Source organism: Triticum aestivum, chromosome 6A (assembly GCF_018294505.1).
Source record: "Triticum aestivum cultivar Chinese Spring chromosome 6A, IWGSC CS RefSeq v2.1, whole genome shotgun sequence".
In the NCBI taxonomy this organism is placed as follows: Eukaryota; Viridiplantae; Streptophyta; class Magnoliopsida; order Poales; family Poaceae; genus Triticum; species Triticum aestivum.
Genome location: NC_057809.1, coordinates 407188968 through 407216272, shown reverse-complemented (window position 1 = coordinate 407216272; position 27305 = coordinate 407188968). Strand labels below are relative to the sequence as shown.

General features: G+C 44.9%; 2 protein-coding genes across 5 annotated transcripts; one reads left to right on the top strand and one right to left on the bottom strand.

Annotated features, from left to right (window-relative positions):
- The first annotated feature begins 2062 nt into the window (after positions 1–2062).
- On the top strand, positions 2063–6276 carry LOC123127671 (bidirectional sugar transporter SWEET4). Its single transcript, XM_044547452.1, has 5 exons — positions 2063–2356; positions 2698–2734; positions 2973–3351; positions 4201–4320; positions 5699–6276. Exons 1-5 carry the CDS (start codon positions 2314–2316, stop codon positions 5885–5887), a joined length of 768 nt encoding a protein of 255 aa, XP_044403387.1. The 5' UTR covers positions 2063–2313; the 3' UTR covers positions 5888–6276.
- Positions 6277–13362: 7086 nt separating this feature from the next.
- On the bottom strand, positions 13363–18116 carry LOC123127670 (uncharacterized). 4 transcript variants are annotated; one of them, XM_044547451.1, is made up of 6 exons: positions 17848–18116; positions 16650–16681; positions 15836–16027; positions 15237–15284; positions 13847–13917; positions 13363–13747 (listed from the first exon to the last, which is right to left on the bottom strand). In XM_044547451.1, the coding sequence occupies exons 1-6, from the start codon at positions 17898–17900 to the stop codon at positions 13739–13741; spliced, it is 405 nt and encodes a 134-aa protein (XP_044403386.1). In that variant the 5' UTR covers positions 17901–18116; the 3' UTR covers positions 13363–13738. The 4 variants fall into 4 exon arrangements, with proteins under 4 accessions (XP_044403386.1, XP_044403384.1, XP_044403385.1 ...); XM_044547449.1 differs by having other exon boundaries at positions 13363–13742; XM_044547450.1 differs by having other exon boundaries at positions 15836–16030; positions 17848–18094.
- Between the last annotated feature and the right edge of the window lie 9189 nt (positions 18117–27305).

The following is a 27305-nucleotide window of genomic DNA, read 5'->3' as shown; positions in this document are numbered from 1 at the left end:
CTAGTGATTCAATATCAACCTTGTCTGACATATATCTTACACCCATCTTATTTTATGTTTTGGTAGGAATTAATTTGATTTGAGTATGGTAAGGGAATAGTAAGGAATGTTTTGATTTAGCTAATATCTTGGTAAGATTTGATTTTGTTTGGGTATGGGTAGGAGAAAGCAAGATTTTTTTTTTGATTTAATTGAGATTTTCATAAGATTTGATTTAATTTGATTGAGTTAATGCAGGACGTAATTTTAGGAAATTACTGGTTCCATATAGATTATTCCAAGTTACTTTATTTATGTTATTTTCTTTGTGTGACATTGGTTGAAATTATCAAAAAATCAACAGAAAATCCGAGGGGCGTAAGGAGAAAAAACCGGCGAAGGGAGTGAGGCGAACCTACCAGCTCCACTTTAATAGTAGAGACTAGCTAATTGATCGTGTGTTGCAACAGGGGCATACATATTCTAATGGTCCAACACCATTGTGCCCGACACATACCATATACCCACCATATTATAGATTTTGGTAAGATTTGATTTGATTTGAGTATGGATAGCGGAAGGCGAGGAAGGTTTTCATTTAGTTGAGATTTTGTAAGATTTGATTTGATTTCGCTATGAGTTGGGAAAAATGAAAAAAATTTGATTTAGTTGAGATTTTGATAAGATTTGATTTGATTTGGGTATGGTAAAGGACCGCAATTAAAGTTTTGATTTTGTTGAGGTTTTGGTAAGATGTAATTTGATTTGATTGAGTTAATGCAAAACATGTGGGAGGGGTGGCATACAGAAGGGAAAACAGATAGGAGAGAGGCAAGGGTGAAGGTGAACGTACAAAGACCAACTCCCCTTTAGTAGTAATGATGACCATCTAGTTAAGGTGTGACGTTTGGCAACCCAAAACAACCATCTTGTCTAATGATGTGAGTAAACGTTAACACTCTGTTCAAAATACCGACAACTAATTAGACGATGTGATCGCGCAGTATTTCATAAGTTGGTTCTATTCAACAACATCGTTTCTCTAACAGTGTGGTCTCATTATTACGGGCATCCTTGTTACTTCCACTATGCCATTCATCGGGAAAAGATGATGATCATCAATACATTAGTTAGTACTAGAGGTGAGAGTAGGGATTTGTTTTGTTTTTATGTTTTTCACACATGCAACTGAGTTTTCCTGTGAATCTTAGGATGGAGTCTTGATGAGCATGTGCCGAAGAAGAAAGATGTGACGACTAGCGAACATGAAAGTGAAACTTGTAAGAGCAATAGGTTAAAGTGACTAAAGCAATGTGGGCTAACAGAGGTATCTCAAATATCTGAAATGGAAGAAGACGAGGAAGATGAACTCCCCCCTTGCTCGACATTGATGAACTTTCCCACATTGAGCTATATGATTGTTAATTTGGTACTGCCATTGCCATTTGTTAGTAGTTAAGACGAACTGATGAACCGTCATTTGTTAGTAGCTAGGATTGAAATGATATTAGTTTGGTACTGCCTATCTATGTAATACGGTAAGATCACTGCCCGCGAGAAGGGATGACCAAAACATTCACCCTGGAGCAACCTAACATCGTGTAATTGCATCTTCACAACCATAATGCCCAGTGCTGTCAACCAAGCACCATAGACGAAACAATCTCGTGATGCTGTAGAGTTAGCCAAATAAAAATGCAGAATAGAGTCTGCATTATCTGAGTCAGTCGGGCTCAATCGGACGGAAAGTAAAGGCAAAAGGAAGCAAAAATGGTTGCAGGAAACCAAAACACTGGTATTTACGCCCAGCGGGTTGCTCCCGGGCCAAGAATGCGAATATCTACCAAAGTCGAAGCAACCCACCATTTCATCTAAATAAATAAAATCCTAAAAGAAAAAAGAAAAGTATGACCAACCCACCCGGCTGGCTGCTGGGCCACAGCACATCGGGGGTAGTTAGTTATAGAGAGAGAAACACACACACACACACAGAGAAAGAGGCGTATGCGAAAGGCCGGCGCGGCGTCCATGAGAGAGAGAGAGAGCCGGATAGAGATAGAGACGGGGACGACGGTGCGGGGCCCACGGGTCAGCAGCCCCGCTCTATTTAAGGACCCCGTTCGGTGTTTTCCTGAGATCATTCACTCATCAAACGCGACGCACAGAGACAGAGGGAGAGGGTCCGCTGTACTTGCATCCTTCCCTGCCCCCTTCCCCTCCTCCCCTCCAAGTCCAGAAATCCGTTCCCCTCTCCCCCTCTCGTCTGCACCCGAGACGCTCCTCTAGATCAGTTCCCCCTCGGTGCGGTTACCTCTCGCCGGAAGCCAAGCCACCATGGTGTCGCCGGACGCTATCCGCACCGTCATCGGCGTCATAGGTGCGTGCCTCCCCGTCGCCCCACGCCCCCCGCCTCTGTACCGCATACGCATGTGCGCCTGCGCTGCAGCGAAAACCATGTGGCAGCGGCGCCACACGGGTCGTACGGTGGGGGTGCTGCTGTTGCCTCCTGATGCTCTTTTTGTTTCTCGCCGCTTTGCGCGTGTCCTCTTCACGAACTTTTGCTCCCTTCTAGTGCAAGCGAGCATCACGCGCCGGCTTCCCTAGAGCGGCCCGATTCGTGATTTGTTCGGCGGTTCCTCCTTTGTGTTTGTTTGTTCATCGTCCGAGATCTACTTCTGATGTTGCTTTTTTTGGGATTGTTTGGTGTCTCCCTTGCAGGCAATGGAACCGCCTTGGTGCTCTTCCTATCCCCAGTGTAAGCACCGACTAAAACCATAAGTCTATCTTCATTTAATTCGCCGGATACAAATGGATTCCGGAATTAATTGTGCTGAGCAAAGAGCGAGAATTACATGACACAAATTCGTGAGAATGCGTAGATCGGCACCGCGATAATTTTGTACTATTCCTTTTTCTGATCGAAATAGTTTGGATATCTCTTCGAAAAAATGCCTGACCAGTGAAAATACTTGCCAACTGCGAATTCCTTGCAGGCCGACGTTCATCAGTATCTGGAAAAAGAAGACGGTGGAGCAGTACTCGGCGGTGCCGTACCTGGCGACGCTGCTGAACTGCATGATGTGGGTGCTCTACGGGCTCCCGCTGGTGCACCCGCACAGCATGCTCGTCATCACCATCAACGGCACCGGCATGCTCATCGAGCTCACCTACATCGCGCTCTTCCTCACCTTCTCCGTCGGCGCCGCCCGCCGCCGAGTCCTCCTCCTGCTGGTCGCCGAGGTCGCCTTCGTCGCGGGGGTCGCCGCGCTCGTCCTCTCCCTCGCCCACACCCACGACCGCAGGTCCATGGTCGTCGGCATCCTCTGCGTCCTCTTCGGCACCGGCATGTACGCCGCGCCGCTCTCCGTCATGGTACGCGTCGCCATCACTCCCACGGTCTCACCTACAAACTAGTACAGTATTGGAGTGAGATTTGGTGGTGGTATTTTAATGATTGATTTCAGTGTTACACTAGTACCGGTAGGTGAGGAAATGATTAATTAACCGCTCTTCGAATGAGAATAACCATAGGAAAAGAACGCTGGATTAATCTATACTAATTTGATTGACCAACGTCTGCTCTGGCCTCTGGGTACGTTCTGGGTGGAGAATAGAATACGCGAGTACACGCCTGCGTAATCCTGTCGTTTTCTCTCTATCTAGCAGTAGCTGTATTCTTTTCGGTTACCTCGCTATCAACTTTGAACAGCGCAAATATTCTTTTCTCAAGAAAAAATATAATGTATTACGTACATGCAGTGTTTCCAATTATGGCGTCAAATCAACTCCTGTTCCTTTGCTGTCAAAAGAGAGAGGAAAAACTCATGTTCTTTTGCTGTCAGAAAGGAAAAAACTCATGTTCTTTTTGTTCATCCTTCACTTTTTGATCCGACTGTAGTCAACAACTTGTGCCCGCTTGCACTTTTCGTTAAAATTGATCATAGCTTCTCTTTTTTTCCTGTTCTTTTATGCACTTACTTTTAGTCCTCCCATCTCAAACAAAACAAAAGTTGTGTCATCTCCCATGCCGTCGCTTCCTTGGTAGTTTTTGTGCTTCATAACCTGGTTAATACGTGTAGAGGGAAGTTGTTTCCGTTTTACTACCTGTTCTTTGGATGAATTGTGCAGCACAAACAAACAATTGTCTGTAAAATGAATGAATTTTCTTTTGTATTGTTCATCATCATCATCATGTTGATTCTTTCCGTGTCCGTGTTTCAGAAAATGGTGATCCAGACCAAGAGCGTGGAGTACATGCCCCTGTTCCTGTCCGTGGCCTCGCTCGTCAATGGCATCTGCTGGACTGCCTACGCCCTCATCAAGTTCGACCTCTACATCACCGTAAGCCTTCTAAACTTTCACACACAGTAATACTAGTAACCATTAGCTAGCAGTATACTGATTGCTGGTGTGAGATGAGGATGGCTTCCACTTGAGCGCGCTTGCTACCCTGAGTAGCCAGCACAGAACCTGGGCAATGCCCGTCTAATTAAAGTAAGCAGCGCCGGAAGTGAACATGGGTGACTTGCTAAGTTCTGCCAAGGCAAGTGGATGATGGCAGGGCCGGGTGTATAAATTTAGGAGGTGCATCTGATCTGGTTAGGTACCAAACCATATTTGGATTGGTTCAGGCGAACCACCCAACCCAAATGAATGCAGCCTTGCAACTAGGACGATGTTGAGCTTGCCTTCTCACAACAAGTTGCGTGCACCCCCCGCGGACACAAGTAACCGGGGCCCTTTCTTTGCTTCCCTGCGATCTGCATGCACGTTCATGGGACTAGCTACGGTGTACATGCACGTTTTTGTGCTGGGAGGGCCGTTTTCATCTTTCATTTGGGCAAGATAAGATTGGGTTGCTGGCTAGCTAGCGTCGTTATTAGTAGGACCAAGCCTCCATGGGCCATCTAGCAGCATGCAGTCTTTAGGCTGGCCACGGGCGCGTCCGATGGGCCGGAATATCGGACCAGGCGGCGGCGTTGCTTTCAAGCCTCGGGTCCTACTTTTGCACGGTGGCATGGCTCGGCGGACATCGTCGTGAGACCAAAAGGTCAAGCCAGTGTCGTCACGACTGGCCTTGCGGACCGGATCGTCTCCGTTGTCGGTTACCTGTTCGGACTTGGAATTGTCACACTAACAGCACACACCTGTCCGCCTGTCCCACTCCGATGAATAATTACTGTTGGCGTCAGCTGTGTGTCGGGATGGCAAAAACATGTTTTTTTCGTTGAAATTCCAAGAGAGAAAAAAAACAGGTTTTCGTTCAAAGGGAGGTCGTGTTGTCAACTGGAGGCGTCAAATCGGGGGGGCTCAGCCGCTGATCCCGACCTGTGAGGTGTAGCTTGTGCGGTGTGTATGGCACGAGAGGAAGACGGCGAGGTAGATACTGCCACCGCCCACGTCCGCATTGGCATCGCACTGCGTTCACCTCCCAATCAATGCGTGTGGCCTTTGGGATCTATCCGTCCGCTCCTGACCGCTGATGCACGGTCGGTCGGTGGTACACCACAACACAAGGTTACGTCATGTGCTATTCTAGTTGCCCTTTGTCCGCGGCCACGGCATGCAACGCATCACCTACTGTGCTGACGGCTGACCCTTGGCTCAGGCTATAACACATTTCTTTCTTGGATTATGATTTGTTTTTCTGGTTACAAACTTGTGTTCTCCGTTACTGTCGGCTGTGGGTTAAATTGGTATTCTTTGCTGTTGGATGCAGATCCCCAACGGGCTGGGCGTGATGTTCGCTGTGGGGCAGATCATCCTGTACGCCATCTACTACAAGTCGACGCAGCAGATCCTGGAGGCCCGCAAGCGCAAGGCCGACCAGGTGCCCATGACCGAGGTCGTCGTCGACGGCAAGAGCGGCAGCGCCACCAACTCAGGCGCCGCCAACGGCCACTACTAGAAGCAATACCACTATTAACTCCCGATTGAAGCGCCTTCATAAATCGTCACCTTAGCTAATTCTCCCATGAATCATGTACGTACGCTGTGTGCCCAGGGCCCCTGTGCACCACTGTCGCGTCTTCTTGTGCGCTCTACCACCCTTGAAGATTTGTTTCGTCTTGTCTCCATTATGCCTAGTACTGCGTACGGCCGCTACTGTCAATCAGACGGCTAACCGCGACCCTGGTTGGCGGATCATTGGTGTTCTTGGTTTTCTGGAAGAACTATGACAGTCCAAAGGGGACGGCGTGTTGAGTTTTTCTTATACATGTTGTTGTTATGCTACTGCTGTTTCTGTTTTTGTTTTGGCCGGGAAGGCGGGAATACTACTACTGTTTTGTTGTTGCAGTTGTCTATCTCTATCAATCTGATTTACTCAGAGGGGTGCAACCGTGCAAGCACGGCACGAGTCCGCGTGAACCCGTATGCAAGCATAGTAAAAGTCGACCTAGGATTGACTTTCACTTTAGTACATGCATGTGGGTTCACAGGATGCCCGCCTGGATCCTTAGTTTGTAAAATAACAGTGTGCTAAATGTACCCAATCTGAGGGGCCGACGTGCATGATTTCACAATTTATGTTCAGAGAACTTAGCTTCTCCCTAGCTAAATAAATCAATTGTGGAACGAAACCACCATAACCATGAACTTGTGGCACCCGAATTTGATTGTGGAGGAACACTGAGCTTCCACACAGCGTTAGGGCATCTCCAACGTGATCTCCAAAACGGACATCATATTTGTTTGTGGAATCAGTCTTTATGCAAAACGGACACCGGATTCTATACTTTGATGATGAAATCAGTCTTTATGCAAAACCATTAGCTTATAGACTCCCAAGGCATTTTGGACTTGGCCAAAACTCGAACCAAGAACACTATTAGCTTTTGCGCATCGTGAATTTCTCTACTCGAAAATTCCGAGTACTTACTTAGGACATTGGCTTTCGAGAAAAATTTCATGAGATTCTGGTCTTGACCAAATTCCGATGGGTTTTATTTTTTCCAAAGAGAAGAAACAAGCACTCCCTCGCGTCGCCCCCGCCCTGGGCGACTCGGGGGCCTCCAACCCTTGCGCACCACCGCCGCCCTCTCCTTCTTCCCTCCTCGCGCCGCCGCCGGGTGACGCCGCCGGGTGAAACCCGCGTGGCAGACGGCGGCGGCGGGGGGACTCCCTCTCCCAACTCCCCTTCTTCCGCGGGCGACGGATCTAGGCAGCAGGCGGCGGTGTCCTGCGGTGGCAGGCCTCGGCGAGCGGTGGCGGGGCGCGGGGCACGCGGCGGCGAGCCTCGGCAGGCGGTGACGACTGCGCGCGGGGCTGACTTCGGGGCAGCGGCGCGGGCTTGGATCCATCGCGGATCTAACCTGTGGGCGCGGCCTCGGCCTCCCCTGCTCGGTCGGCGGGTCTCGGTGGGGGGGCTTCTCCGTGCTGAGATCTGGCAAGCGGGATCATCCAGATCCCGGCAAGGACGGCGGCAACCCGTGCACGAGAGATGGAGATCTTCGATCAGATCTGGGTGAAAACCTGCTATTGGCTATTGCCAAGGCCGGCGATGGCGACGCTGTCTGCGTCGTTCCCTTCCTGAAGGCATCGCCGTGGAGATGTTCAAGGCCACTCTCTGCTACCTTCGAGGGAAACCCTAGATCAGTAGATCGGATGACGGCGGCTCTCTGGTGTCGTTTCCCCCCTGGGGGCGTCATTCTTGGAGGTGCACACGGACTCGAGGGACTAGAGGACGGCGACTTTGGTGGAGCGGTGCTTCATCTTACACATTGATGGTGGCGGATCTCGACGGCATGGTGCTGTGGAGACTCGGCGTCTGATGCGCGGAGATGGACTCGTGCAGGAGGAGGAAGCTGTCTGGCGTCATGGGGGCGTCGATGGCAGAGTGGCCAGACAAGGTAGAAGCCTCAATATGATCTGAAGACGGACCTGTGGAAGATGGCGGCGACGACACACGAGTGCGTCTGACCGGATTGTGCCCCAGACCCGGTATGTGGCTCGGCTGGGGCTTCCGGCTTTATATGTTAGGCTTAGGTGAGTGGTTTGGGTAGTGGCCCAGCTAGCACCCCTTCATCATATGGATAGGAGTAATGGCATATGTTGCCAAGATGATGGATTCAGGTATATTGTTTGTAATACTTTGTAAGGTCCTTGAGAATAATCAATAAAGTGGCCGTATGCATCTCCCAGATGCAGAGGCCGGGGATCATCCTCCTTTTCTAAAAAAATGAAAAGATGCACACAATCTTCTTTATTAAATTATTCAACAAAGGTCTGATAAAAACATATATCAAACAATCCGAAGCCACAATGTCACACCTACAAACTCGACAATGGGGATGCCATTGCAACGCCCTACTAGCTATATCTAGGGTCATCACCGAGTCGCCCGCATGGCGTACTCGGAGCACACATTCAGTTCAGCAGACTACATCACATGCACATGCTTCAGAAATCACTGCCACCATCGAATTGTTGACCCGTCTTCAAAGCCGAGATTCACATGATCCTTGTCAGACCAGTTGTCAACGCCACCACGACGTCAAACCGGTGGACGGTGATCTTCGGTAATGACCAATAACTTTTGGGCTCCATGAGTTTTGACTTAGCCAAATTGCACAAGTGGACACCGGTCTTCTAGGAGGCTCCTAGGCACCAAACTTCTAGAAGGCTGGTTGGTATCTGGTTTTTGTGCTTTTTTCTTGCAAATGAAGATTTGACATGTCCCTCTTGTCTGAAGAAGACAGCCTGAGCATCAGTAAGTTTTTCAATCATCAAGCCAATATGGTGACGCATGAGATTGGGAAATTTTCATTTTGTAATAGGTTGGATGATGTTTTTCTTAATAGTGTTTCGCCCTGTATGATGTATTTGTAGAAACCTTTTAATTAATTAGTAAATGCGTACATGAAATGCATGTTGATATTAGAGAGAAAATTAACTGTATGTTAATATCAGATAGGATATCAATTACTCTCTCTGTCCAAAAATACTTGTCATCAAAATGGAAAAAAAGGATGTATTTAGAAATAAAATACATCTAGATACATCCCCTTTTATTCACCTGATGACAAGTATTTCTGGACGGAGAAACTAATACACATTAATTATATAATTAGCAGAGCCATTGATATTTGATATGATATTAATTGTGTGTTAAATATATTGAGCGCTCCCCATTGAAACAATCTAGGTCGTTGGATTGACATGGTTTGACGGTCGAGATTAATTGCATATGGCTTTTGGCTCCTTTTATATTGGTATATATAAATATATAGATTACTATACGGGGAGGGTTTTTTGTAAAAGAAAAGTTCACCACAACATTTCCTTCACTCCATTGGCCCACACACCACCATTATGGTCATGCACTGCCTCTTTCTTTTGCGGGAAATCGTCATGCACTGCCTCACCGGTGATTTTGTCCGAGGAGATCATGACAGCTCGGCTAGTAGAACTTTTCAAGGGAGACCGTGATGTGTTGTGTTCAGTTACCGTATTTCAACTATTGTTCCAACTTTGCCCGACCGAATTAATCTGTGAGGTCGAAATGGTCAATTGGTCTTTTTTTAATTTAAAACAATACTTTATTCATTTGAAATAATCGGTACATCATTTGTAAGGATCGTTACAATTTCATTGATAGGCTCCTTAAACCAATTCGAAGTCACATAAAATCTAGCTAATCTAGCGAGTTCATGAGCTACTTTGTTTGCCTCTTTATTACAATGTTCAAATCTAGTTACGACAAAGTCACATGCATAGTGAAAACAGTCGTCAAAGATTGTCGCCGCCGCACCCGCTGATTGTCCTCCGTCTTGCATGGTCTCAATCACCTCCATATTGTCTGAGTTGATGATTAGGCGGTTATATCCCGCCCTTTGTGCCAAAGTTAAGCCAAATTTCAGAGCTAAAGCTTCTGTCATCAGAACATCCGTACAATATTTGATTTTTTTATTTCCTCCCGCAATAGACCTATTTTTGTCATCTCTCAAGACTACCCACATTGTCCATGTTAGCATGTCATGATCAAAAGACGCGTCAACATTTAGTTTTACAAAGGCCCTAGGAGGGCAGTACCAACCACCCTCTCTTATGGACGCTTTTGGAGATGAAGCATTCACAAAATTTGCTGCAAGGGCCGTGATCCCATTGATAAATGAGTTGCATTCTAAGTTAATTCCTTATGCACTATGTATTTTGTCACCATGAGGAGACAATGAAACATTTATTCTTCCAATACAAATTGGCTCGTTCTATATAGTCAGTCATCCAAATAGCTTCTGGCTTGTATCCTCCCTGTAGTGTTGCTAATGTACTTGGCAACTGGTTACATGGGATTGATCACAGGTTTAGAACTCTTCTCAGGGTGGGAGCGCTTGCCGTTATTTGGTCGCTTTGGCTATGTAGAAATGATAAGGTTTTTAACGATAAAAGTACTTCTCTGTTGCAGGTTATCTACAGATGTATCGGGACTCTTTGTTTATGGTCCTATCTATAACGCGTGGAGAATCGAGGCTTGTTTACGGAGGTGTGTACACGATTGGAGGCTACGGCGAGGGATACTTTTACCCAACATGGGTGGCAGCATGATCTAAGGATTGACCCCCCTCCACATTAGGCGTTATACGGACTCTACATGTTTCGTTGTAATTCGCCGTTTTATTTTTATTTTGTGTGAGAGGATCTTATTTGGCTGTGTGCATCTTAGTTATGCAGAGGCCGGGTGTAATGCTTAAAATCTTTTAAGTAATAAAGCGCCCCTTTTTAAAAAAAATGCACCAATTTCCGTCTTTCCCACCATAAATACCAAGCTGATATAGCTATCATTTCTCGTACGTTTTGGAAACCCGTGATTCTCAAATCTTGATCTAGGAGAAGTAAAAGATATTCCAATATCGCCTCTCCAGCACGATCAACCTCGCAGGCTTTGTTAATAATCTCGTCCATCCCAAGCTTCTTCCAAACCTCCCTTGCTTTACTACATAGGAACAACATGTGTTTCGTGTCTTCTAGATCCTGAGAGCAAGTGGGGCATATGAGCGAGACCTTCATGTGTCTATTGGCAAGTGTTACTCGACATGGGAGGGTACCATGTAAAGTACGCCATATAATTTTTTTGTCTTTTGTCGGGCAAGCTAACTTCCATATCTGACACCATATAGGGTTAGGGGTAGTTCATCCCATCCCAATAGAATATGTTAGTTGGCTTCCATACTAATAATTCCACTCCGCATAATAAGCAGATCGTACCGAAAACAACCCACTTTTTGTATTACTCCAGGCAATGAAATCTGCCATATCATGTTGCGGAAGTGGGATTGAAATAATACGTTGTACATCAATGGGCCACATAGTTTGTCTAATCAGGTCCTCATCCCATTTACTGGAGACAGTGTCAATCAAGTCAACCACTTTTGATAACAATTGTCCCCCCTTAGGGGTCACAACTTTCCTGATGACACAATTTGGGATCCAGGTATCTTCCCAGATATTGATATTTTTTTCCATTTCCCACTCGCCAAATATAGCCACGTTTCAGAGTGCTAATGCCCGCCATAATGCTTTGCCAGGTGAAAGAAGCTTCATGCTTTGACTTGAAATTCAGCAAATCACCATCAGGGTAATACTTTGCTCTTAGAATAGTGGCACACAGTGAGTCAGTGTTATCAAGTAGACGCCATGCCTGCTTAGCGAGTAAAGCCAGATTGAAACAGTGAATATCACGGAATCTCATTCCTCCATGGTTCTTTGGTACACACATTTTCCACCAGGCCATTCAGTGCATCCTCCTCTGGTTCTCCTCATCACCCCACTAGAAATGCGCTAGCGCGTCATTGATTCCTTTACAGATTTTTTTAGGAATTTTAAAGATCAACATTGCATAGGTAGGTATGGCTTGGATCACAGCCTTAAGCAGGATCTCCTTCCCCCCGGCAGATAGAAGTTTTTCCTTCCAACCATTGATTTTCTTAATGATACATTCAATAAAGAACATAAAACAATCTGTTTTATTAACCCCACATTTGCTGGCAGACCCAAATATTTATCATTCAGAGCCTCTGTCATTATATTCAAAGTTGTAACAATTGTTCTCTGATCTCTACCTCTGTATTAGGGCTAAAGAAAATACTGAATTTTTCCACGCTAATCAGCTGTCCCGGCGCCGCACAATATAAATCTAGTGCTGATTTCAGGGCCACCGCATTCTGTTGGTTGGCTTTCATCCGCAAAGATGGTCAATTGGTCATGGTCGTGGTCATTTGTCCCTTTTTTATGACGAGGGGTGTGGTCGTCGCCAATTGGTACCGTATTTTCACGAAGCCGGGGCGTTTCGGCCCATCCAATGTAATTGGGCTTTGATTTCTTTGGTTTCCCTGGCCTTAACCTGCATATAACAGGAGCCCCGAGCCCTGTTATACTCTCTGTCATGCCTATTCCAATAAGCCCAAGATAGCCTAATATTGGCCCGACCATAGCATCTGCTCCAGCCGCGGCGACGGCTTAGACTCAAAAACAAAAAACACGGCGACGATTACCTCTTCTTCCTGATCGGCTACCCCGCGACGGGGAGGCTCCCGTGCTACTCTTCTCCTCGCCTCGACCTGCCGCGGCTGCCCAACTCCTTTCCTTTCTCCACCGCCAGTACGCGACGACGAATTCTCATCTTCCATTGGTGCTCCGCTGTGTATACGAGTACAATACTTATCATATTTGATTCCAAAAATGTTTCAAAGACCTTTTTTTGCAATTACTAAATTATTTTGCGTATATAGGGTTGGCTGGCAGCCTGGCACCCGGTGCACCAAGTCCCCTTCCCTACAACATTGCAGTAGATTGTCTGGATGAAGAAAAATTGTGCCATCGTGTTTTTTTGACCCCCAACTGTAGGAATTTGTTCCCACCGAATTTTTATTTTTTTATAAAATATATAAATGTACAGGTAAGGAAAAGAAAATCTATCTATCTATGTAGCTATACAGGAAAAGAACTGTAAAAAGCCAAGCAAGGGAGGGTGAGAGCAGCATCCAAACAAGGCGCTTAGAAAGCAAAACTTATCTCCTCCCTCAAAGGCCACCTGCCTATCTGAAAGACTGCACCCATCGATATGAAATTTTGGAGCCTTTGCCCATGAAAAAATCAATTTGCACCATGAATTGAAGGATCAAATTGTCATTAACATGACACCTTGCTAAAACCCACTTACTACTGAAACGGCTTAGAGAGCTACTCCCTCCGTCCCACAATGTAATGTAAGATGTTTTTTGACACTACGGGGCGGAGGGAGTATATATGTTTGAGCAAGGGCAGCGTCGCCTGGTACTTTTGTTCAGGACGATGGTTGTACCCATGCTGCTAAAAATGAAGCCTCTAAACAAGCACTCAACAAATCTCAAAGAACTGCACAAAATTCAAGGCCATGACAGAGTATATCCAGACAATCTTTTCTTTCAACCAAATACAACTTTTACCAGGACATTGTGAAGGCAGAGTAATCGAGTACCTACCCGGTGACTCAGGTTCACGACACAGCAATGCCCTTCCATCTGTAAGGCTACAAGAGATTGACTGCTGCTCCCATTTTAGAGAAACCAAGCAGCCGCAGGTTAGACTAAAATTTGGACTTCTCATCATACATATAGTTTTCAAACGAAACTGAACACAAATTGAGCTGGCAAAATAGCTTGCTTCTGATAAATCTGTGACGCTCCACCGATGCAGCTTGACTTTAATTAGTTCCAGCTGCTGAGCGCCGCTGCCAGGCCCGTTTGAGCATCTACCGCACGACGCAGATCTTCGAGGAAGTTCATCTATACTTCCAGTCATTACAGGAGAGCAATCAGCGTATAGAAAGAAAAAAAGGCGTAAGAGGAAAACCAAAATAACAACAATAATTTGTTGGTTTAGTTCATACCTGATGAGGAAGCTTCATGTGACCTTGACCCCATGACGATCCGCCAGATCCAGCGTACATCACTGGTTTATCTGCTCAACCATTGAGATAACATAGTTAGCAACTTAGCATTATTATAGGAGGGCACTCTGCTTTGTTGTTTGAGATTGGCAGCATTGACATGAGGTTAAGGTAGTATAGCTGAATATGATCTTTATGAGACATCTATTATTCATAAAAACGTTTGAAGTGCACAGCAGCATGCACTATCCTAGTGACACTGATAGGTCCACATGATCCTAAGAACATTTTTGTCTTTCCCCTTGACTGTGCCACTACTGCTACCAACACTTCAGATTCACGTGCATTCTTTCTTGTCAATGATTAAAGGCTAACAAAATTACACATTAAAAGGCCGTTAGAGCATCTTTGATCCTTATTTCTAAAATTTGGGTCATACACCAATTACTTGTGCTTAGAACTCCATCCAAAATTCACTCTTATCAATGCAGTAAATCTCCCCCATATGTGTTGCCTGAAGTTGCTAGACGCAAGTATCTTAGGGAAATTGAACATTTCATGTTAACATTTTTTTACCATAGCACCACCAGGAGGGTTAGAACAGGACAGCGAATGTCAAAAGATCAGGCTAGCAAAATATACACATGACTAGCTGATATGATTCTTCAGACTTGCTGCTAGGATACCGTTACATTATGGTTATGCAGACTAGATATGATGTGCTATAGTCCAATTTGCATCATTAATTTTCACTTTCAGGAAAGTTTAAACTGGACCAGCTACTGTAAAACCGCTTATTCAACACTCGTCGAAACTAGCACAATTTTCACCCTAGCCATGCTTGCTTATGTGAAATCCAACAGGGTTTGATTCGCCAAGTCAGTAAGCCAATGAGCCATGTCAACAAGACACCTCACACTTTAATGTACTAGCATGATGCTGACTGGGATACAACAGAAGCAATCGACATATCAAAACTGCTTTTAAAATGAAAATCAATGGGTGATGTGTACCAGAGTACCAGTCCTTGTTAAGGGGATTAAATAGCTTGCACTGCAGTCCAATATAGACTTACCTGATAGTAGAGGGAGCTAATTTGACTTTTTGTACTCCCTCCGTCCCAAAATAAGTGACTCGACTTTGTACTAAAGCTAGTATAAAGTTGAATCACTTATTTTGGGACGGAGGGAGTATGTGGTAACATCGTAAGAATGTAACCATCAAGTTGGTGTAGCATGAACCAACACACAAGAACCAATTAAACTGCCAATAGATGAAAGCTAATTCGAATTTCAAATTGTGTGTGGTGGTTCTTGAATATTAAGGAGCTATGCTTGCTTTAACACCTCCAATGGAGCAACGTGAAACTAATTGCAATATGTGTGCTCACCAGGGGAATCATTTGGGTCATTATACATGTTCATTGCAGCAGCCCAACCTACAGAGAAACAGTATGGAGGGTTATTATCACAAGGTGAAATGTAGCAAAATAAGTTAATGCAGATTTAGTACAACAGCTGCAGCTTGTAGGATGAAATAACAGTGCGTGTCTGAGAAGACCAGACCATAAGTAATTAAACTTGCCTAAGCTCTGGTGATTTGTAAGTGCAATTGTCATAAACCGAACAGTTGAGCATATGATTAATAAAGGAAAAGAAGAGATCACATTATCAGCAATAGGTATCCAAGCTGGATCATTGGATGTTCTTACAACCAAGACTAACAAGTATATAATTGGAAATAAAGTGCAAAAGGTGTTCCATGCTTACACATTGTAATTTGAGTAAGTGGATATTGAATTGTTAGCATGCATAAGCTCAAAACAGAAATAGACCGCACACACTTTCTTATCATGTTATTGTAGATTTTATGTGACACGGCAATAATATGTAGCAACTTTCAGTATTCAAAAGAAAATAACTTCTAGACAGATATTCTACAAGCCACTGAAAGGGCAGTATGGGCATGCAGTCTTTCTGATAAACATACGTTCACTGAGAAGCTGTGAAGCCTCACTGGCAGAACATCCTTCCAATGGTACTAATCTTGCATGACTGTAATCATTTTGAGCATTGCTGACAAAAGCATCATGATGGATAATTGGAGGAAGGTTCTTTAGTGAAGGAACATGGCTCTTCTCTCCATCATTGTTGTATGAATAGTTGGCTTTCTCAGCCCTATCTGCTTGATGAAATAGCAAAAGTCTCCCAAATGTTAGCTAAACGTAAACATACAGATTGAGCATAGGAAAATACATACAAGGAAAATACTAGCCATCAAAAGTTTATTACAGATGGATAAAACGGAAGTGCAAACATATCTACGAAAGGAGATTCTGAGAAGCTATAAGAGATGATCATGTAAGTAAAAAGAACAGCAAAGTCATTTTTTACTTCTGAAATGGCTAATTATAGAGATTAGCAGAATATGGTTACAATTTGCAGGTGACCTACATTAGATGTGCGATATTTTAAACCCATGCAATGGTGCATAGAGTGTTCATACAGAGATGTTGGTGTACTAAAGATCTTATTGTTACTAATGGTATCACTCATTGTCTCAAAGAACCACATTAATTGGAGTATGTGGACAAGACATCTAAAAGCACTCCTAGAAAAAATTTGGGACACAATGAGTGATACCATATAACACCAAGCAACTACGTCAGATCATATTGAGTTATTGACTATTGGTGGGACCATGCGCATCATACTGAGCGTAGTGACCAAACACACAATAAAAGGAAAACATAACATAGCAAGTATCTATGAAGTCTAACTAATCGCATCCAAATGAGATGTACCTCCAGCCTTGCGGCGATTGTTTGCACGATTCCTGAAGCATAATGAGAGTAAAGACAGACATCAGCAAGCAGGTCATATGCACAAATACGTAGCAACATAAAAAGCTAACAATGCAGTCAGCGCAAAAACATCTTTCAAGTACTAACTAGGTTTTTAAACATCATACACATACTGAGAACTGCAGATATCTAAGTATCAGGTCAGAAATACTAGAAACATAACTAAGAACAACTGACCAAATCAATGATATTGTCAACTGAACACACAAGATTGCTCCAACAAATCTACTTTCTGTTCATGCTGAACTAAATTTGTTAATGTGAGTCGTAAGTGACTACAGAACAATTACAGCATTTGAATAACAGAAATCTAAAACATGCAGAGCCAGATAATATAGACAAGAGACCTTTAAGCCAATTATATACACTACTTCAAACTGATCATCGGCTTTATCCAAGCTGGACGACTGCATGGGTAAGAGTGGCTGAGCAAGGTTGCGTTAAGTTGAATAATCCACACTAGAGTCACCCTTCATCTCGGAATGAAGCCATGATGCTTGACCAAAGCTAAACAAACACCCTTTAGGCAAAAAGTTAGCTTTCAAGAGTGTCCTTTTTCCATATACTCACTGATAAACTAGATCAGCGTGCCAAAAGACCACCCCAGGACCAACAATGGTAGCTTGCTAGTGATGAAGATATATGTGTCAAGAACCGCTTTCATTATGCCCTCTATTAGCTAGCAGAAATAGCGAAAAGAAAAAAAAGCAAGGCTAGATTCGCCGATTCGGTGACATCATAGGCTATTACATGTTCTCAGGCTCTACCTCAAATCACACGCATTAAGCAGCTATAGAAAACGACGTAGCAGCCAAATCTAAGAAGGGCAATGAGAAGGTCACACCGTCAACCTTCCAGCTAATCCCAACCAAACCACCACATGAATTTCATGCCCCGAAGCGTAATAGTAGTACCAAAATCCCAGGAAATGACCGAATCCAAGGCAGGCAGCTCCCAGCCTCCGCGCCACAGGTGCCCCAGATCACCAAGAAGCCACCCCTTCTCGCAAAGGATTCGACCAGGCCGGGGTCCAATCCCACACTCGGAATGCGATTCTCGGTAAGCGCGGCCCGAATCGAAAATGGCAAGAAGCTGCACGAGCGTCCTGGAAAGAAAGGCGAATGCGGGAGGGGTTGACCTGTGCACGGGAGGCGTGTATCTCTTGATGCTGTCCGGGTTGCTATCCGCCATGGCAGCAGCTCGGGCCCTGGGAGGCGTGGAGAGGGGAGGAAGAAGAAGCGGGTGGTGGGTGGGGTTGCTTCCTTCCTCCTCCTGCCCAGCACGGCTGCCGCCCTGTTTCTTCCACCCTCCGTGCCCTGCCCCGGCGAGAGATGCAAAAGAGGGAGGAACAAAGGGGCGAAGATGGGGGCCCGGGCCGGGGGTGTGGGTGGGGAAAGCGGGGAAGCTCCTCTGACGTACGGCGCCTGCCGTTAGGCCACTGACAGGTGGGTCAAATTTCAGTCGGGCCTATGAGTCAGCGACGGAACGGCACCCTGCCGCACGGCAGGGGATCCTCGTCCAAGCGGGAGTGCTTTGCGCAGTAATGTCTCGATTCCGGGAAATTGCTGCCACTGACGAGTGGGCCGTAGAATTGCGCCGTGCCACGATTGGAAGTCCCAAAACAAGAGATCCACAAGTTTCTTCTTTTTTTTTAACATCAGCACAGCCTTAAGCGCTCATACTTACGCTCATACACTCACCCATATGAACGCATATGAGCACCTTCGAGAGACTGATCCGGCATGTCATTTACCAGGACTTGAAACCTGGTGGGCTGTGGATATCACTGTCTCTCTAATCATCTAACTACAGGTTGGTTCACACAAGTTTTTTTTTCTTTTGAGTGCTATATAAGAGCATCTACACCCGGGCGTCCCATACCCGCCTCAAACGCCCGGGCAGACGGCCCGGTAACTGACTGGTCACAAAAAATCGACCTAGATGGGCACCTCAAACCCCCCGGCTGACCGGCACTCCTCGTATCCAGCCTAAATATAGGATGGATATGGGCCGCTCGGACGCGCCCGCCACTGAGACCCGACAGCCCTACCCCACCTCAAATTGCACCAAATCTATCCCTTGCCCTACCGGATCCATTTGCTCTCTCCTCTCTTCTTTCTTTTCCGCGGCATCCGTCTCGTAGCTCTGCTGCCACGCGCGGTCTGCAGCTGTTCCGAGCCTCTGCGCCGCCACCATCGGCACATCACTCCTCTCTCCCGTCCTCGCCATCGAAGACGTCGTCGCCGGCCCGGACGCCATTGCAGTACGTCTGGCAACTCACGGGCTCCCCTTCATGCACTATGTGTTCGACCTAATTTTTGTGATTTTTAGGGAAAACGATGAATTCCGATGCTTCGTAGGACGACGAGTATGAGTCGACGGAGCTTGACCAAATGATTTAAGATGAGTTCTTTGATTCGTCGGATTCAGACGAAAAAGTGGACATGATTAAGAGAAAATGGACCGACAGGTGGAGCATATGTGGACTCACAATGAAAACCAAAGAGTTGATGTTTGAGTTATGCACTTAAAATAAATCTTTTGATAAAAGTGGATTTGAAGAGGTCATGACTTTATTTTGTGATGAATCCACTATTTCGGAAGAGATTCCAATTGATTATGAGAACAAAGTTGCTATCTATGATGATTATTGTGATGACTTGTATACTATAAAGAATAATGATATCCATGAAACTTGTCATCTTGATTTCAATTTTCAATCCCATGATAGTTATTTTGTTGAGTTTGCTCCCACTACTATTCATGAGAAGAAATTTGCTTATGTGGAGAGTGATAAAAATTCTATGCTTATGCATCATGAAAAGAATGATTTATGTGATAGTTATATTGTTGAATTCATTCATGATGCTACTGAAAATTATTATGAGGGAGGAATATATGCTTGTAAGAGTTGCAATAATATCAAGTTTCCGCTCTATGTGCTTAAAATCTTAAAGTTTTGCTTGCTTTACCTTCCTATGCTAGTTGATTATTGTTCCATGAGTTGTTTGCTCAAAAAATCCCTATGCATAGGAAGTGGGTTAGACTTAAATGTGCTAGTCATATTCTTCATGATGCTCTCTTTATGTTTCAATTCTTACCTTCTATGTGAGCATCATTGAAATCATCATGCCTAGTTAGGGGCGTTGAACGATAGCGCTTGTTGGAAGGCAACCCAACTTTATTTTTGTTCCTTGCTCTTTGTTCCTGTTTAGTAATAAATAATTCATCTAGCCTATGTTTAGATGTGGTTTTATGATTTTAATTAGTGTTTGTGCCAAGTAGAACCATTGGGAAGACTTGGGGAAAGTCTTGTTGATCTTGCTGTAAAAAACAGAAATTTTAGCGCTCACGAGTATTGCTGCCATTTTTTATTGGAGAGTGTTATTTAGTTAATTCTTATTGCAGATGATTAATAGATAAATTGCTCACGTCCAGCAATTTATTTTAGAATTTTTGGGGTTCCAGAAGTTTATGTTAGCTACAGATTACTACAGACTGTTCTGTTTTTGACAAATTCTGTTTTTATGTGTTGTTTGCTTATTTTGATGAATCTATGGCTAGTAAAAGAGTTTATAAACCACAGAGAAGTTGGAATACAGTAGATATTACACTAATATAAATAAATAATGAGTTCATTACAGTACCTTGAAGTGGTGTTTTGTTTTCTTTCGCTAACGGAGCTTACGAGTTTTCTGTTAAGTTTTGTGTTGTGAAGTTTTCAAGTTTTGGGTAAAGATTCGATGGATTATGGAATAAGTAGTGGCAAGAGCCTAAGCTTGGGGATGCCCAAGGCACCCCAAGTTAATATTCAAGGACAACCAAAAGCCTAGTCTTGGGTATGCCCCGAAAGGCATCCCCTCTTTCATCTTCGTTCATCGGTAACTTTACTTGGAGCTATATTTTTATTCGCCACATGATATGTGTTTTGCTTGGAGCGTCATTTTATTTTATTTAGTTTTGCTTGATGTTTGAATAAAATACCAAGATCTGAAATTCTTAAATGTTAGAGAGTTTTCATATAGTTGCATAATTATTTGACTACTCATTGATCTTCACTTATATCTTTCGGAGTAGTTTGTTGTTGCTCTAGTGCTTCACTTATATCTCTTTAGAGCACGACGGTGGTTTTATTTTGAAGAAATAGATGAACTCGCATGCTTCACTTATATTATTTTGAGAGTCTTTAAACAGCATGGTATTTTGCTTTGGTTATGAATTTAGTCCTAATATGATGGGCATCCAATATTGGTATAATAAAAACTTTCATATAAAGTGCATTGAATACTATGAGAAGTTTGATACTTGATGATTGTTTTGAGATATGAAGATGGTAATATTAGAGTCATTCTAGTGAGTAGTTGTGAATTTGAGAGATACTTGTGTCAAAGTTTGTGATTCCCGTAGCATGCACGTATGGTGAACCGTTATGAGCTAAAGTCGGAGCATGATTTATTTATTGATTGTCTTCCTTATGAGTGGTGGTCGGGGACGAGCGATGGTCTTTTCCTACCAATCTATCCCCCTAGGAGCATGCGCGCAGTACTTTCTTTTGATAACTAATAGATTTTTGCAATAAGTATGTGAGTTCTTTATGACTAATGTTGAGTCCATGGATTATACACACTCTCACCCTTCCACCATTGCTAGCCTCTCTAGTACCGCGCAACTTTCGCCGGTACCATAAACCCACCATTTACCTTCCTCAAAACAGCCACCATACCTACCTATTATGGCATTTCCATAGCCATTCCGAGATATATTGCCATGCAACTTTCCACCGTTCCGTTATTATGACACACATCATTGTCATATTGCTTTGCATGATCATGTAGTTGACATCGTATTTGTGGCAAAGCCACCGTTCATAATTCTTCCATACATGTCACTCTTGAGTCATTGCACATCTCGGTACACCACCGGAGGCATTCATATAGAGTCATATTTTGTTCTAAGTATCGAGTTGTAATTCTTGAGTTTGTAAGTAAATAAAAGTGTGATGATCATCATTATTAGAGCATTGTCCCAATAAGGAAAGGATGATGGAGACTATGATTTCCCCACAAGTCGGAATGAGACTCCGGGCGAAAAAAGGCCAAAGAAGCCCAAATAATAAAAAATGCCTTAAAAAGGAGAAAAGGCCCAAATAAAAAAATATAAAAAATGAGAGAAAAAGAGAGAAGGGGCAATGCTACTATCCTTTTACCACATTATGCTTCAAAGTAGCACCATGATCTTCATGATAGAGAGTCTCCTATGTTGTCACTTTCATATACTAGTAGGAATTTTTCATTATAGAACTTGGCTTGTATATTCCAATGATGGGCTTCCTCAAAATGCCCTAAGTCTTCGTGAGCAAGCGAGTTGGATGCACACCCACTAGTTTTTTTGTTGAGCTTTCATACACTATTAGCTCTAGTGCATCCGTTGCATGGCAATCCCTACTCACTCACATTGATATTATTGATGGGCATCTCCATAGCCCGTTGATACGCCTAGTTGATGTGAGACTATCTTCTCCTTTTTGTCTTCTCCACAACCACCGTTCTATTCCACCTATAGTGCTATGTCCATGGCTCACGCTCATGTATTGCGTGAAGATTGAAAAAGTTTGAGAACATCAAAAGTATGAAACAATTGCTTGGCTTGTCATCGGGGTTGTGCATGATTTAAATACTTTGTGTGGTGAAGATGGATCATAGCCAGACTATATGATTTTTTAGGGATAGCTTCCTTTGGCCATGTTATTTTGAGAAGACATGATTGCTCTATTAGTATGCTTGAAGTATTATTATTTTTATGTCAATATTAAACTTTTGTCTTGAATCTTATGGATCTGAATATTCTTGCCACAATAAAAAGAATTACATGGATAAATATGTTAGGTAGCATTCCACATCAAAAATTCTGTTTTTATCATTTACCTACTCGAGGACGAGCAGGAATTAAGCCTAGGGATGCTGATACGTCTCCAACGTATCTATAATTTTTTATTGTTCCATGCTATTATATTATCAACCTTGGATGTTTCATATGCATTTATATGCTATTTTATATGATTTTTGGAACTAACCTATTAACTCATAGCCCAGTGCCAGTTTCTGTTTTTTTCCTTGTTTTAGAGTATCGCAGAAAAGGAAAATCAAACGAAGTCCAATTGACTTGAAACTTCATGGAACTTATTTTTGGACCATAAGAAGCCCACAGAGTATCAGAGATGGACCAGGAGAGTCCCGGGCTGCCCACGAGGGTGGGGGGCGCGCCCACCCCCCTAGGCGCGCCCCCTGCCTCGTGGACAGCTCGGAGGTCCACCGACGTACTTCTTCCTCCCATATATACCCATATACCCTAAAAACTTCGGGGAGCAGAATAGATCGGGAGTTCCGTCACCAGAAGCCTCCGTAGCCACCAAAAACCAATCTAGACCCGTTCCGGCACCCTGACGGAGGGGGGAATCCCTCTCCGGTGGCCATCTTCATCATCCCGGCGCTCTCCATGACAAGGAGGGAGTAGTTCACCCTCGGGGCCGAGGGTATGTACCAGTAGCTAGGTGTTTGATCTCCCTCTCTCGTATTCTTGAGGTGGTACGATCTTGATGTATCGCGAGCTTTCCTATTATAGTTGGATCTTATGATGTTTCTCCCCCTCTACTCTCTTGTAATGGATTGAGTTTTCCCTTTGAAGTTATCTTATCGGATTGAGTCTTTAAGGATTTGAGAACACTTGATGTATGTCTTACGTGGGGTCCCCGTGGTGATAATGGGGTATTCTATTGATCCACTTGATGTATGTTTTGGTGATCAACTTGCGGGTTCCTCCCATGAACCTATGCATAGGGGTTGGCACACGTTTTCATATTGACTCTCCGGTAGGAACTTTGGGGCACTCTTTGAAGTACTTTGTGTTGGTTTGAATAGATGAATCTGAGATTGTGTGATGCATATCGTATAATCATACCCACGGATACTTGAGGTGACATTGTAGTATCTAGGCGACATTAGGGTTTTGGTTGATTTGTGTCTTAAGGTGTTATTCTAGTACGAACTCTATGATAGATTGAACGAAAAGAATAGCTTCATGTTACTTTACTACGGACTCTTGAATAGATCGATCAGAAAGGATAACTTTGAGGTGGTTTCGTACCCTACCATAATCTCTTCGTTTGTTCTTCGCTATTAGTGACTTTGGAATGACTCTTTGTTGCATGTTGAGGGATAGTTATATGATCCAATTATGTTATTATTGTTGAGGGAACTTGCACTAGTGAAAGTATGAACCCTAGGCCTTGTTTCAACGCATTGCAATACCGTTTACGCTCACTTTTATCATTCGTTACCTTGCTGTTTTTATATTTTCAGATTACAAAAACCATTATCTACTATCCATATTGCACTTGTATCACCATCTCTTGCCGAACTAGTACACCTATACAAGTTACCATTGTATTGGGTGTGTTGGGGACACAAGAGACTCTTTGTTATTTGGTTGCAGGGTTGCTTGAGAGAGACCATCTTCATCCTACGCCTCCCACGGATTGATAAATCTTAGGTCATCCACTTGAGGGAAATTTGCTACTGTCCTACAAACCTCTGCACTTGGAGGCCCAACAATGTCTACAAGAAGAAGGTTGTGTAGTAGACATCAGGGGCGGCCTTTGCGCCCATTGTCGGTGTCAAAACCGGCGGATCTCGGGTAGGGGGTCCCGAACTGTGCATCTAAGGCAGATGGTAACAGGAAGCAGGGGACACGATGTTTTACCCAGGTTCGGGCCCTCTTGATGGAGGTAAAACCCTATGTCCTACTTGATTAATATTGATGATATGGGTAGACAAGAGTAGATCTACCACGAGATCAGAGAGGCTAAACCCTAGAAGCTAGCCTATGGTATGATTGTATGTTTTTTGTTATATCCTACGGACTAAAACCCTCCGGTTTATATAGACACCGGAGAGGGTTAGGGTTACACAAGGTCGGTTATAAAGGAGGAGATATCCATATCCGTACTGCCTAGCTTGCCTTCCACGCCAAGTAGAGTCCCATCTGGACACGAGACGAAGTCTTCAATCTTGTATCTTCATAGTCCAACAGTCCGACCAAGGGATATAGTCCGGCTGTCCGAAGACCCCCTAATCCAGGACTCCCTCAGTAGCCCCTGAACCAGGCTTCAATGACGATGAGTCCGGCGTGCAGTGTTGTCTTCGGCATTGCAAGGCGGGTTCCTCCTCCGAACACATCACGGAAGAATTTGAATATAAGGATAGTGTCCGCCCCTGCAAAATAAGTTCCACATACCACCGTAGAGAGAATAATATTTCCACAAATCTTAATCTGCTGACATGTTTTGGCAACATGACATCATGCCATGGTTCGGTGATTATTCAAACCGTTTTTCTTCAACCAGCTCCACACATAACGCGAGGGGGTTTCTTGACACGTCTTGTCAAAGCAGAGATCGTGTTCCCCTAATTACGGGATTCTCATCAATACGGTCGTGGGTAACCCAACCGTGTCTAGGACTCCTAGATTATAGGCAAGTCCCAAACGGCTACAGAGAGGACGCTTGATATTCATCCTCTTTATAAAGGGACAAGGCTTTTACTTTTTCCCCTCCCGTGCTCAATCGAATCCCTCTCCCGCCTTGAGTTCTAACACCCAAAGCCTAGGTCAGGTGCTTCGGACCTTAAATCATGTCCGGATCTAGCCTTCAAGGCCGGTGGATGCCCTCCTCCGTTACGGAACAGGCTATCAAGAAGTTGAGGGAGGCCAGATACTTGACCGCTGAGGTTTCACATCGGCTGCCTGCCCGAGGGCAGGTCGTCCCTACTCCTGAACCCAACGAGAATGTTGTGTTCATCTCCCACTTCCTCTGAGGTCTAGGCCTCACCCTGGATCCCTCTGTTAGGGGTTTGATGTTCTATTACGGGTTAGATTTCCACGATCTAGCCCCGGACTCCTTTCTCCACATCTCGGCATTCATTGTCGTGTGTGAGGCCTTCCTCCGCATTACCCCTCACTTCGGCATGTGGCTCAAGACTTTTGACGTGAAGCCGAAGATGGTCGAGGGGCAGTATGCAGCGTGCGGAGGCGCATTAATAAGCAAGATAGCAGGAGCTCTGTGGCCAAAAGGTTCCTTTCCAGAGGTGTCCGGATCATGGCAACAGGAGTGGTTTTACATCACAACTCCTAGAAGTGCCAAGTGGGTGGCTGCCCCTGCTTTCCGCTCGGGCCCTCCACCACAACTGATGTCATGGATTAGCAGAGGACTGAGCTGGGGTCCAGCCAAGGACGTGCCTATGCTACAGAGCCGCATTCAAGATCTCTTCGAAGGAGATTTCAGTCTGGTTACGGTGGTGCAAGTCATGCTGGTTCGTCGAGTCCAGCCTTGCAAACGTCGGCCCCTTCGCATGTGGGAGTTCAACCCAGAAGGGCCGCGCACCATTCAGAATTTCCTCAGCCTGACGCACGAGGATATGTACAAATCATTCTTCGGACCCCAAATAGAGTGTTCGGATACTACCGAGGACGTGGGCCTGAGCAGCAACCGTACCGCCGACCAAGTAAGTAATCCTTTAGCCGAGCACACCGTCTTTCATTTACCATGACGTCATTCTGAGAAATCGCTCTTTGACCAGGACTGGCTAACAAGGGCGAAGATGATTTGGTGTTCGGCCCCCCTTCCTAAGGGTTTGGAGAATCCGGTACTGGAAAAGATGCTCGAGCTAGCACCTTCCCCGGGGCCCTCGAAGGAAGATAAAGGGGGGAATAATGAGGTCGAAAGCGGGCCCCCATCGCTACCAATTCCAACCGAGGGAATGAGCGCCTCCGTGAAGGAGGATAACCAAGGGGAAGGATCTGACCTTCTCTCGCTTCGGGGAAGGAAGGGGACTGCCTCTGAAGATCCGGAAATTGAGGCTTCCAAACGAGAGAAGAAGTCTCCACCAGAGAGTCCTACCTTGGAGGGTGCTCTTGCCACACAAAGTCCACGCAAGGATCAGCCCTCCAACGAGCTGTAAGTAATCGAAAGGTACTTTAATAGTGGAGATATACTACCTTACCTCTGAGGAAAATAACCGAAGCGTTTATCTTGCAGTTCGGATCTTAGCCCTTCTCAGCAGAGCTCGTCTTCGGGGGATCTTATTCCGGAGATGATGGAGAGCGAAACGCCTCCCCCGGACTCCCCCGCTCAAGAAGCAGGCGACCTTGAAGTGTCGTCACGGAGGGCCTCTTCGGATCCGGTGTTAGGACCCCGATTCCAAGTCACATCGATCTAGCCGGTAACACCTCATATCACATTGCGGCCTCACGCACGGTATCCCCACGGGTGTCGCCTTACCATGGCCCGGGACCGTTTGCGCCTTTTGGCTCACGTATATGATAGTGTCGCTAGCATCCATATGACAGAGAACCCGGGCCGACATGGCTAGTCGTGAACCCAAAGCGGCACAGACCTATGGAGACAGGCATACATGAATCACATCGAGCATGTCGGTCATCAACGAGTGAAATCGGGCTGTAGCACTGGGCTAACAGGACTCTGGGGAACCCGGGCTGTAGCAGGCTAGGCAGGACTCCAGAAGTCACCGCGTGACATTTCCC